Consider the following 13,691-nt stretch of genomic DNA (forward strand, 5'->3'; position numbering starts at 1 on the left):
TTTAAGAACCAAAAATCATCTCAGTGTAGTTTTACATCTCCTCTCTCAGGCTTCTCTCTGGAGCTCTAGTAACAACAGGTCCGTCTGCCAATCAGAGCCTCTCTTCGCTCTCTTCTGACTGTTTACTGAGTGATCCAATAAAAATATAGCAGATTTATGGAAACACTGGGATGATGAGTCCAGGGGGGCAGGGCTTGGAGCTTTGTTGTGACATCACAAAGTTCCAGAAGTCCTGACGGCTGGTTTTAAGGCTCAGTTTCTGAATACAGGCTGTGTGCATTTCTCTGTGGACTGAGGCTTTGATACTTTCACAGTATTAATATAGAACCTAGACCTGCTTTATAATCACAAACACATGGACATCTACCTTTATACAGTATGGGACCTTTAAGCGAAGAACCCATTGTAGATGGACAAATCTGTTTCTTTCATTTTATTAATCTACCTCCTCTGAACCATGTTATGAGCACAATCAGATTCTTAATTTCCATGCTATACACAACCAACCACAATCTGTCAATCATCCTCAAATTATTTCAGATTTGCAGTAATTCTTCACAGTAAAACTTCAACTGGTGCATAATGAAAAAGCAAACTCTTAAATTTTCTCCAGTTGTTCAAGGGTGATTACAGACTGCTTCTGTTGTGTGATGTTTATTTGCAACAGTTTTCTAAATTAACTCTAATCCTCACAAATACACCCACGCATTATCATTTTGCATTTGTGTGCACATGCTTGCACAGACCCAGTGTTGGGGGGGGAAGGGAACAAGAGAAAAGAAACGCTCCATTTCAGCACAGACAAACTATCAAAGCAGCACTGTGAGAAACAGGTAGGAAGAGGCAGAGAAGTGGATTTTTGTGACGTGGGAACACATTTCACTCGACAAAATGAATGAAAATAAGAAAAAACAGCCCCCAGAGCATGCTGCATCACGCATACAATATCTCAAACTCTGTGAGTTCTGTGGCATGATTGCACAAAGTAGTTCATGATGCAGACATTTAATTTCAGCCAGTGGAGATAAGAGTATCAGACAATATGAGACACTCACCAAGTTGTTGCAGTGTTGTCGCTTTCACCTGTGCAGGAAGATTTTCTGTCTGCAACAGACTTTCATACGCTTCTTTTGCCGTTCTGTATTTCTTCTACAGACAGAATGAGCGAGACAGAGAGAGAGAGAAAGAGAGGGGGAGAGAGAGAGCGAGCGAGAGAGAGAGATTGTTTAAGCCAGACAGGAGGGTCAGTGTGTGTTTTATGGTTCTATCTGCACAGACACAAAGAGTCTAAAGACCTCCTCACTCATAATGACCGGCCGGACACGGACACACACACACGGGGGGAGGGTCAGCGTGGAAGAGGACAGGCCAGACTCAACACGTCTGGCAGCTTTAAGTGTGTCTGCACTTTAGGTGTGTGTGTGTGTGTGTGTGTGTGTGTGTGGATCCACTGCACTGGTCGCTCTGGATTTTAGGGAAACCTGAGCTCCCTGGTCTGAGGTGAGCCCACTGTTTGTTTTAACTTGGTGACCTGACTGACTTTGAGTCTGACTGAATGTTCCCTTATCAGTTCACGGTCTTCTTAAAAAAAAAAAAAAAAAAAAAAACACCCCCATCTGTCCACACCCTAAAGCTGCAAATGTCAAGTGCATTTCAGCGCGCACGCACACACACACACACACACACACACACACACACACTCACTCACTCACTCACTCACTCACTCACTCTTGTCCTGGACTTCCTGTCTGCTCACAATAAAGACACCTCAGGTTCAACCCTGACACTTGGGGCACATAAATGACAGAGGCTCTCAGTGGTTCCTTCCTGCTCAGACTGATGACCGTCATGGAGCCGGACCAGGACCAGACAACAAACACTGATATCTGAACTGAGCTGTTTGACTCCATCATTAATTAAAAGTGACTCAACTGAAGACTCAAGAAGCTAAAACTCTACCAGTGCAACGAATCACCTGTCAGTTGAGTTCGGATCATAGCTTTGAATGAGGCTGTTCAGCAGGCGACTGAAACTTTCCTGGATGTCAGAGTGATAGTTGGGGTTATTGGACGTGTGTGCATCACCTGCAGCAGATTCAGATCAGTGCGCTGCCAGTCTAGAGAAGCAGCAGGAGCACCACACTGAAGCTGAGGGGTGAGTTGCTGTGGATGGGTCATCACCAAAAATGTCTTTTAACCACTTTGAAAAAAAAATGCCCACAGAAAAAAAGCTAACATCAGTTGAAGTGTTTGCCTTATGTTTATCATATTCACAGCTTTCTCTGTAAAACAGATTTTTCCAGTGGAAGATCTATGGCATGCACTGTATCACTCTGCAGATCAGCTGTTTTTGATTGAAAAATGTTCCAACAGAAAATGCAGTTTGACAGCAAAATACTCAAAATAAGGCAAACACTTCAACTGATGAGACTTTGGGTATTTTTTAAAGTGGCTAAAACATGTTTTTGCAGATGACCCCATCCACAGCAGCTCATCACTCAGCTTCAGTGCCAGAACTCCTGCTGCTTCTCTAACCCAGCTATGGCAAGACGTAGAGTCTCTCTCAACACTTCTCGGTTGAAGGGATGGCTTCGGCAAGACGTGTATGGCATAGATCTCGACACGTCCTAGCATTGCAGCCCAACTGTCTGCTACGGGAGAACAACTGGTTTGCTATAGCAGACAGTTGGCAGACAGTTCAACCATCACTGTTTTAAGTCCTGATTCACCGGATGCAACACTGTCACTAAAACCTTTTATTTCTCAGCCTCTGAAGCCAATAGAAATATGAAATAAAAATCATTTGAGACCTTAAACCTTTGGCTTTTATTGTAAATCATTGCTTTTAGCCTAATGTTCATCAACATTAAAAAAAAAATCAAATGTTAAACAAAGTTGAACTGAACTGGGAATGTTGACAAACTTGCTTGTTTTTCCAGCCATATATGATTTCAAAGGCAAAGCTGATGGTATACAATAAATGTTAAAGGTTTAAGCCCTCAAAGGGTTATTATTTCATGTTTCTATCTGATTCAGAGGCTAATCATGAGGGTTTGAATAAACCCTCAGCTTTTAAGAGGTTGTTTCCACAGTGCTGAGGTTTTGGATCATTTTTAGAGGGCGCCTCAGGTCTGAATTTGTTAAAGTGGCACTGATCTGAATCTACTGCAGGTAACACACTGACTACAGATAAGTACCTCACACAACCCCACGTCAAATAACCCCCAACTATCACTTAAATATATTGTTTTAAATTGAGGATATAACAGTTGTGTCCAGTATTTTCTTTGAGGCTCCGTTTTAAACAGTCCGTTTACAGTCTGGTTACAGTCAGAAAGGAGAGTTTGAACAGATATCACAGTCCACTGCAGAATCATGTACTTGTATGTCCAGGTGTATTACCACACTGTTGTTGCTATGGTTATCTGTTGTTACATACACCTTCCTCTTCACCTTACAACTGCACTGAAAGAGGCACCATACAGCTTTTACTGCACGGCAACCACTACAGGATAACGGTAAACACTGAAACGGTGTGGGGTTCAAACATGATTACTTGATGAGGTACATCTGTGAATGACGATGATGATGATGTTGATGATGAATGTCCGATGTCTTGTTTTACTTGTGTTACTGATGTTCTGCCACACCTCACCTCACACCAATGAGGAGTCAGTTTCTGGGTGGTTCATTCACAGATGTACGTCATCCCTGTATTGCACCATATTAAATAATAAGACTATTTAACTGTGAGTGCTGTTGTTCAGTCAGCTTCTCTGGTCATTCTGCACCCAGCCAGGTCTGGACTTTATGTGTGAAACTGTTACTGTTGGAATCAATAAAATTCAAGCAGAAGTGTGTGAACTGTGTGTGTGTGTTTGTGTGTGAGAGAGTGTGTCTTTGCCAAGGCAAGATAAATTATCAGTTGGTGATTGCTAACTACTTTTATTTCCTCTAACATTCAACCGCAGAACTTTTTAAGATACTGTGAGATCTAACAGAGGAAAATCTGTCTGCTCAGAAGCTTAAGTAGCAAAAAATAAATAAAATAAAAATGTGTGAACCTTCATCAGACTAAGAATAAAATGATGTTTTTAAAGGTCCCAGATTTGACACTTCTCCTGTGTTTTATTTGAAGTGTTGATCTCCATCAGAAGATATATTTGTGGTTTTAAGAACCAAAAACCATCTCAGTGTAGTTTTACATCTCCTCTCTCAGGCTTCTCTCTGGAGCTCTAGTAACAACAGGTCAGTGAGCCAATCAGAAGAGAGGATCTGAGCTGCTCTTGTGATTGGCTGACTGTTTTCTGGGTGACCCAGTAAAAATATAGCAGATTTCAGGTAAACGCTCCGAGAAACCAAATCCTACAAGGTTGGATGGTGGGTCCAGGTGGGCGGGGCTTGGGGCATGGCTGAGAGCGGTGACTGCTTTGTTGTAACATCACAAAGTTCCAGAAGTCCTGACGGCTGGTTTTAAGGCTCAGTTTCTGACCTTTGATACTTTCACAGTATTAATATAGAACCTAAACCTGCTTTACAATCAAAAAAGACAGGGACATCTACCTTTATACAATATGGGATCTTTAACCCCGAGAAATGTCCACACAACATTAAACTGGTCTAAATATTGGAGCAGAAATAGATAACTGCTTACCTGGATCTCATACAAATGAGCGATGTGAAACTGAACTGTGGGGGGGGGGGGGGAAGCAGAGGAAAGAAGAATTAGTTTACTTAAAAAAAAAAAACAAAAAAAAAAAAAAAACAGGGATATTACAAATTCACCCCATGGATCTCTGTGTGTACAGATTGCAAACAGTATGGAGCACAGGTGGGAGGGGGAGTGGGACAGTCTCCCTGGCATGTACATGTAATCTGAAATCACATTGTGTATGTGCAATGTGCTTGCAAGCACTTCCAGCTCTCTCTCTCTCTCACACTCTCTCTCTTTCTGTCTGCTGTCTCCTAGGCAACCCCAGTCTTGGGCAGAGTCAGCAGGGAAACGGCAGCAGAGAGGGAAAACTGCTCAGTAGAAATATTCCTGTGCCCTTTCAATATGTGCTTTCTGCCACCGACAAGCTTGTACATCAAATCTAATACTGCATCACACAGCAGCGTATGGCTGCTCTCCACATGCCCCCCAGCCCCCTCCACCACCACCACCCCTGGTAATTGTAGGAACGCTACTTACTTTCAGCTTTGGACAAAGTGCAGAGATTGGAGTCGATCAAAGCCAGCTGAAAATGCTGCAGAGAGAGAAAAAGAAGCACTTTAATTTGAAGGGAAGAAGCCATGATCAAGGGTCTGAATTATCATGTTACTAATACAAAAAGTGAATTGCAGGATGAAAATAAATCACAGTGGTAAGATTCACAGCATACAGTACTCCACTGATTTTAAGCCTTAATGCTTTAAAGAAAACTGGGCAGAAATGCTTATTCTTCCCCCAACAGATCCACACCGAGCCATGAATGAACCCTGGTGACTGTAACATAAGAGGACACAGGTGGCTGGAGGGGGCGGCTGAACCATAGATATTCTTGTCTCTGGATCAAGTCAACTTGCTCCAACAACCTGCCTTCCTCCCGTCCAACCAGATGACAAAGCACCTCAAAAAAAAAAAAAAACCCCACACTGATATACCATGTGTGTGACAACATCCTGTCCCACCATGCGAACTAAGGACGGGGCCGCTGAGTGAGGCAGATGTCTGCAGAGGCTTAGCCTGGCTGCCAAGGCGTGGCACACTACTAACCAAGATCCACCCAGGGTCACTGAGCCGATTGGCCCACGAGTACATCACAGAGCTACAGAGACGGCTCTCTGGGGTCCCTCTTCTGCACACCCCCCACCCCCCGGGCTCCCATACAGCTCTGTTATTTCCCATACGCAAGCAACCACTATTTTGACCTTAGGCTTTATAAAAGTCACACATGAAAGGTCCCTCTGCAAAGGGAATACCAGGGCACCCATAGGCACCTTCAAGGTGACAGGTGCCACTGCAGTTACTAAGCTGCACCATGACCCAGCGCATGCAGTCTCTGTCACTCACACACACAAGCACACACACACGCACGCACGCACGCACTTAAAAAGGCGCCAAAGGTTTCTTATTTGGGTCAGTGAAACAGCTCCCAGCTCCTGAGAACCTGAGCCGTGGAACAGACTGTACTGCTGCTGCTCCACTGTCAGCTGTGGTGGAGGAAACAGAGACAGCAAATATCTTAAAGGCTGGGGCAAAAGATAGCTGTAAACACACACACACACACAGTGTGTGTGTGTAGCCTTTCAGCAGCAGCTACACACACGGTCAATATCAGACAGATAAGAATCAAGAAGCATCCAGCTGGAGCTTTCTTTGCATGCTTCATGTAAGGCCGGTGGAGCTTCTCTCTCTCTCACACACACACACACACACACACACACACACACACACACACACACACACACACACACACACACACACACACACACACACGAGCCTTCTCAGAATAAATTCCCTTTAAAGCAGAGCTATGAGTTACAAAACATCACACACGCTCATCGCAGCCAGACGTCCTAACGCGCTCGAACACGTTACCTAGACGGCTGGCAGATCACACTCCTCCTGGAGCCCCGCTGCATCATCCTGTAGCTCTGTGCCTCCGTCTCCTCTATCCTTCCCTTCCTTCTCTTTCACACTTGCTCTACCAGCAGGCAGATAATGCAGCAGGATTGTCAGCTTGGCATTCCACCTCCCTCCCCATGTCTCGCCTTCCTCTCTCTCTCTCTCTCTCTCTCTCTCTCTCTCTGTGTCCTATCTTTCCTCTCTCTCTCTCCCCCTCCTTCCCCTCTTCTATCCTGGTGTCACTGATTACTATTCAGCAGACGGCTGCAGTGGAGAGTGCAGAGAGATGACACACAATACCTTAAAGCTGGAACAGGCAGCCCCCCCCACCCCCCCATCTCGCCTCCCTTCTCAGCTCAAAGCTCTCCTCTGCACAGACAACAGCCAACTCATCACCTTACTAACACACAGTGTATCAACACACTCCTGCCGTCTCATTTCCCCTTCTCTCATTGGCTAAACTAGCAGCCAGTAATGGAGTTCAGTAGTGTGTGTGTGTGTGTGTGTGTGTGTGTGTGTGTGTGTGTGTGTGTGTGTGTGTGTGTGCAAAGACAAGTTAGATGCAGTTATGTGCACAACTGTGATGTTTGGCACATTATCAGGTTACAATATATCCTCAGAAATGGCAGACGGCTCATCTCTGCATCACCTGATGCCCCCCAGTCTCTTCCTCTATCCAGTGAGGAAGAGGAATGATGAGGAGGAAGCATGTTTCCTCCCTCCCCCCCAGAATTTTCTAACAATTTCCTGTTTGTCCCTTTCCATTTCCTTTCTCGCTCGCTTACCTTTATTCAATCTCTGCTCCTCTAAACGTGCGCCCACCCCTCCCTGTAGATAACGGGGCCAGTTCTGTGTGTGTGTGTGTGTGTGTGTGTGTCTTTTGCGGGCAATGAGCCAAGACTAAGAGGGAGGGGTGCTTCCAAGACAGAGTGAGGACGTGCAGCACGTGCAGTCCACACAGCTCAATAATGAACCACCTCGAGCATCAGCGCACACAGTTGTGCACAGAGGTTGTGTTAGACTTCATTGTAAAAACTTCCATCATAATCTATTATCACCCATCATTTTAATTTTCTCTCTTAACGATAATGAGACGGAGCCTATTTAAGAGCCTTTCATTTTCAAAAACAGCAATAGAGAAAAGATGATTTTCATGTCAACACCACATGAAGCAGGTGAATTACATTATTTTCCGCAGTGACAGCAGAGGAAACAGAATTAGACAATTAAAATATAAACAAATTATTGACAAGAAATTAAATTAAACTCAATTGACCTGTTGTAGCCTGAACTCCAACCTTCCTCTACTGATGTGAAGTGGATGCACACATCAGGGCAGAGGTGTTGCAGAGGTGACTGTTTTAATTTTGTCCTGAAGGCTGAACACAAGCTTTACTGATACACATCAGACTGGAATTATAAGCACAACAACAGGGAAGTGATCAGAAGTTGACAAGACTCTGAACACAGGACTTCCTGATCCTGCAGGCCCTCGCTTCACTGGGAGGACAACCCGCAGCATGGGTTCCCTCTGCACCCCTCTGTGTCGTGGTCACTGACGCGCTCCACGACCTTCTGTCAGTAACGTGCTGTCAGCACCCAGATACTAAGAGGCATTGCTTCAAGGGGAATTTAGTTACCTCCACGATCCACGACACTGTGCATCTGCCTGTGTGAGCATGGTCCCACAGAACCTGCTGTCTAAATCTAATCTGTCAAAATGATGGACGGCCTCCAGGTTTTTCTGTCATTGTGGAAAACAATTCAGTCATGGAAACTATTCAGTTAACGTGACCCTTGGTTGTGCATCGTCTCCCTCACACGTCATAATCCTGAGTTTAATCACAGAAAGAATAGAAACTGTCATGAACACTTGGTAAATGTTCAGGTTTCCTGTTCAGAGTCAGAGCTGCTGATTCAGCCATAATTATAATAACAGGAAAAATATACGCCTCTAAAAAATAAAAGAAATGCAGAGTTAACAGGAGAAGTTCCACTCACAACAAAGCCTCTAAGTTTAAATGTCAAACAAGGCCCCAAAAAATGCTAATGCATGATACAAACTCCAGTGACAGAATGACGGCCTGACTGGAAAATTAGTCAATGAGCCACTGATGTTGTTATTGTTCACTGGGTCACTGGGTCAGTTTAAAGCATGGAAAGACATCATGGACAATACGGATGATTATCATCATCATTATTATCATTGATATATATTAATATATATCAATGATAAATATAAATATTTTCAACCTGCAGGTAATTTCTTTGTTGTAAAGAATTTTGTGCTGCATTTCATGTATGAAAAGTTCTGTACAAATAAAGTTTTTTATTATGATTATCATCATCATCATCATTATACAACTGATTAATTAATGATTTCTTTCAGCCATTTTATGCCTTTATTGTATGATAGGACAGTGTAAAGAGAGAGAAAATGGGACAGAGAGTACATGACATGCAGGAAAGTGTCCACCCTGGCAGGGAAACACACCGGGGCCATTTCCATACATTTACATTTACTCATCTGTCAGACGCTTTTATCCAAAGCGACTTACAAGTGAAGGACAATAGTAAAGCTACAGTGCAGTGGGAAACCTTTGTGTAAGTTTTAGCTACCACATCTATTTATTAAGTGCTGGGAGACTGTATGAGGAAGTCTGTCAAAAAGTGCTAGTTAGACATGTTCAGGACAGGAGGGGCTCTCAGACGAGGTGAGTGTCAAAAGAGATTGTTGAAAATAGAGAGGGACGCCCATCGTCTGATAGAACTTGGTAGCTCATTTCACAGATGAAAACAATCTGCACTGAGATTGCCTTGTACATGAGGTACGCGCCTAACCTCTTGGCTATTGGGTCATCCCCACTTTATGAGTCCTTCTGTCTATTCAAAAAAAACAAACAAAAAAACAAAACAGCAACAATGTCCGCTAGGATTTCCTTCATTTAAAGATGGCGTCTTTAATCGTGTGACCAGTTCAATTCAAAACCAATTCAAAACCAAAGACGTTCACTTTTACCATCATATAAGATAGAAAAAATAACAACTACATCTTCACATCAATGAAGCTGGAAACAGCAAACATTTGGGATTTTTTCTGTAATGTTTTCCTTCATAAAAAGTATGATTATTATATAGTTATGTATTATTTTTATGGTTCTGAACAATATTTACAATAATATGTCAGTTCCCAAAATTTCCTTAGTGTATATTAACCTTCACCGTTTCCTTCTACAGTCAATGTTCTGATTAAATAATCAATAATAATTAATCATTTTCTGAATTCCCACGACTGGAATCAAAAATTCCATGTTTTTGAAAGTCTGTGACAACATGGATGGTGCTGCAAGTGAAATCCATGTTCTATAAAATAAGACCAGTTACTAGGCTGATAACTAGTTAGACATAGTACTTGAAACCTAAACAAACAAAACTCAAGAACATTTTCTCCCACCTCTCCACGACACGGCCTTTAAATTTACCTTTAAGCTCGACTCGTAGTCTGTGTTGACTTTAAACATGAGTCCCAGCCTCAGATGAATCTCTTTAGCTCTTGAGAAGCTGGGGTCGATGTAAAGCACCTCCTGGAACGCCTTGATTGCCCTGGAGAGAGACACAATAACAGTAAGGTCAATACACATAATCCATGTTACAATAATGTCAGCCCCTCATGTCATTCCACTGGCACCAGTTCAGATGACTGTCAGTCACAGCTCGAGAATACTGACAAACTCAAATCACATCATTGATAATATAAGCCTTATAAAGCCTTGAATTCAAGCTAAATGTTGAAAAGTTTTTTTTCATGGTTGCCATGGCAGTACATGCAAACACAGCAGCCTATCACACACCAGATATTTCTCTCTTCTGTCATTAAACGTATCTTCAGCTGAAAACCAGAGAGCACCTCAGAAAAGCTCAGAGCAGCAGGGTGAGTATGACATTGCTTCATCCGACATGATGCGAGGAACTAATGGAGCTGGACAAGCTAACTCGCTATGGTAACGCCCGGGACTGGTCGAGGTCTGACAGAGCTCTGTGGTTGTGTCCGGAGTGGAGCTGGTGGAGTTCACAGTCATGACGTGCTGGACAGCAAACAAACATCCCACCCTGACTGATCTGTTAGCTTTGTGTGTACAGGGCCGTAGCTCTCGCCACCTGCTAAACAAGTAACACTGAGATGCTGCTGTTCTCTAATGCTGCCACTTTCTGCTGTTACTGCCACGCTGCATTCTCTCATGGTACACCTCGCAAAAACACACGCCTGCTGTAGAGTTTTCTGCACGACAAACTTTCACAGAGCCAAGTCCACTTTTTGAATTTCACTGACGTCCAGTACATCTGAGCCTTCCCTCAGTAAACACACATCCATGCTAGTTAACCTGAATCACCATCGCGTCCTGCAACACCAGTCAGTCCTGACGCCAAGTGGCCCTAGACAAAATTCTGGGGACCCTCCTCCATGACCCATGAGCCATGTAAACCATTTTAAATACTATTTTTACTAGGGCTTGGCTAAATATGTGAGTTATTATCTGCCCAACCCAAATTTTTTTGTTTTAAATCCAATATCTAATCAACAGTCAATACCAGTCCCTCTTGCATTTGTCCAGAGCTGTGACTGAACCTTGACTGAGAGTCTAGACGATCACCGTCTTGTCTTAAATGATGATCTAATATCTCCTGTGTGGACTGGTCCTCACTGCTGCTGGAAAGCAGGAGTTTCACTTTGTGCAGGCGATTATGAAAACACTTTCACACGCGACACAGTTTTCTTTTATGAGCTGCAGTTTCTAAACGCCCACTCTTCTCTTTCACTGTCGTGAGTTGTTGTTGTTGCTGATATCACAGGGCTCACTGAGTGGCGTTTGTGTGTTTGTTCTATGTTTCTCTGCGGTCCATGAGGGGACAGCATTTCACATGCACGTCAAGCGTACGTGTGGAAACAACAGTAAACCTGAACCTGACAGCTTTAGGAGCTTTACCACCTTCCTCTGAGCCTGAGTGCAGCCAGACTCATTTGCATGTAGCTCATGAAATGCAAGACAGACACAATCAGATCTGAGATCTGGCTAACGCCGACGCATATCAATGCTAAGTGTATGCAAAGTCTATCAGATAAGATGTGGAATTTATTCTCATGTGAGAGCTTTGAAATGACAAGTGTAAATGTGGCTTACTGATACTTTCATGCAGCACATGTGACTGGATTTGGAAAAGGCTTCACGAACTTTGTCTCAGTTAAACTACAGAGCTATTTTTTGCAGAGTGTCTGTTTGTGTTTGATACCTTAATAAATATAGTTTGGTTAAAGGAACCAACCTCACATGTAATGTTACAGTGTAATAACTAATTAAAACATGCTCACTCCAGTGATGTGATTGTTTTTAGGGTAGACGCTGTCATACATGAGCACTATGGCCTAGAAATATCGGTGTGAAATCATTTTCTTCTTCAGTGTTAATGGCTCATAAATCAGAAACTTTGATTTATTTCAGACCTGCACCTGGTAGCTGAGAAAATACAATAACATAGTATCAAATGTAAAAAAAAAAATGTCAAGATCTGCAGTGGTTCTGTGTGAAGATAGTGTCTCCAAAGCATGAGGGATGCCACAACATGGCAAATACGCAACTGTAAGGCAAACATTTCAAAAGGTGAAGCCATTTAATAGAGTAGAACAAGTAGAACAGGAAGTCTGAAGCAGATCGATCTTTCCACCCTGAGAAAACTTCTGAAAAACAAGTTCACTTTCATACATCTTAATACCAAATACTACTGACTGGGAAATATAATCCTTTACATTTCAGAGCCTTTGGCCTCATTTCCACCTGGCATTAACATGTGATCTGTAATCGGATCTCTAATTTATCTCTTAATGACATCTGATCATCCATATACCTGTTATTAACAACTGTTCTTGGCATTTGTAATCGATCTGCATTGTGACGGATTGATCTGAATATGCATGATTAGGTGGGTGGGGCTGGCAGAGCAGCCACTGAACATGGTCCCAGGACGAGGACCTACACTGAAACATAGCACAGCTCTGAGACCAGTGCTCTCTTTCCCCCATGTTTAGAGTTTATGTTGGTCCCAGTTCAAGCTCACTGGACTTGTTACTGTAAGGCAGCAAGAGTCCAGGGATGGTCCCGATACTAAGAGCTGTCGACCTGCTGTGGCAGAATAAATGTAACTGGGAAACTGGAGCTCATGGCAGCAACACTACATTTTATAATATAATAATATATTAGTAACATATTATAATGTGTAATAAAAAAAGACTATATTTACTGTCGATCAGTTGCATCATGATGCATCAATACAGTGAGGTGGAGAAATACGACTCGGGGACGGTCTGTTTGATTTAACTGACACTGCTTGAGCTCATGTTAGCTTCCTGGTCTGAATGGACAGTTTAAATCCCTGAGGTCTTGATTCAGAGCTTTTAAGATAATAATCTTTTAACAATATTAATGTGCTTAGAAGTTTAACTGGAAGATTCAACATCCTGTTCCCTAATGACCAGCTGTCCATCATTTACATGCTGCCACCGCACTGCTTTTATCAAACAGCAGAACCATACAGTGGTGTTTCTGTTGGCCCGTTATAAAACAGTCACCGGCAAACAGAGAACATATCACCCAGACTGGAGCCAGGAGGAATTAACAAGCTACAGCTGAGTAAATGTGAGGGGCAGAGTTGTCATTAAGGCCTGAAAAAAAATCAAGTCAGCAAATGATTTCATCTCTTACAGCTCATTAAACAGTTCATCATGTCTGTCACAGCCTAATTAAAACTGCCACCCGGTGGTTTTTGACCAATATGGTGAAAAAAAATGAACAGTTTCGTTTTGCCAAAAGACTGAGTTTGTCCTTAATTAGCTGATCCAGGGTCTGTGGCGCTATTTAGAGCTGGTTTCACAAGTGCACAGCGTCGTCTGCAAAGGCTGCTGCCGTCTTAGCAAAACATGTCCCACTGTCTTCACAATATTAAAAAGACACAAGATGATATTAACACAAACAAACACAACTTTCCAATTGAACTCACTCACTGTGTAGCTATGACAACAATGGCAACTGCAT

The 13,691-nt window shown here is 42.9% G+C and overlaps 1 protein-coding gene across 3 annotated transcripts in view; it reads right to left on the reverse strand.

The window, feature by feature from the left end:
• The window catches only part of kdm6a (lysine (K)-specific demethylase 6A), a 42,350-nt gene that overhangs the window by 17,589 nt on the left and 11,070 nt on the right, over positions 1-13,691 (reverse strand). For 2 of the 3 annotated variants that reach the window (XM_071484232.1, XM_071484222.1), the window contains exons 6-9: positions 10,089-10,209; positions 5,191-5,245; positions 4,654-4,688; positions 1,056-1,149 (exon numbers count right to left, since the gene is read on the reverse strand). In XM_071484232.1, the coding sequence (XP_071340333.1) occupies positions 1,056-1,149; positions 4,654-4,688; positions 5,191-5,245; positions 10,089-10,209 (305 nt within the window). Of the gene's footprint in view, positions 1-1,055; positions 1,150-4,653; positions 4,689-5,190; positions 5,246-6,579; positions 6,712-10,088; positions 10,210-13,691 lie in introns of those variants that run through there. The other variant, XM_071484242.1, reaches the window with a different exon arrangement.

Source organism: Trachinotus anak, unplaced genomic scaffold (genome assembly GCF_046630095.1).
Source record: "Trachinotus anak isolate AG129_WGS33_773 ecotype Australia unplaced genomic scaffold, CSIRO_AGI_Tana_v1 ptg000001l, whole genome shotgun sequence".
Lineage (NCBI taxonomy): Eukaryota > Metazoa > Chordata > Actinopteri > Carangiformes > Carangidae > Trachinotus > Trachinotus anak.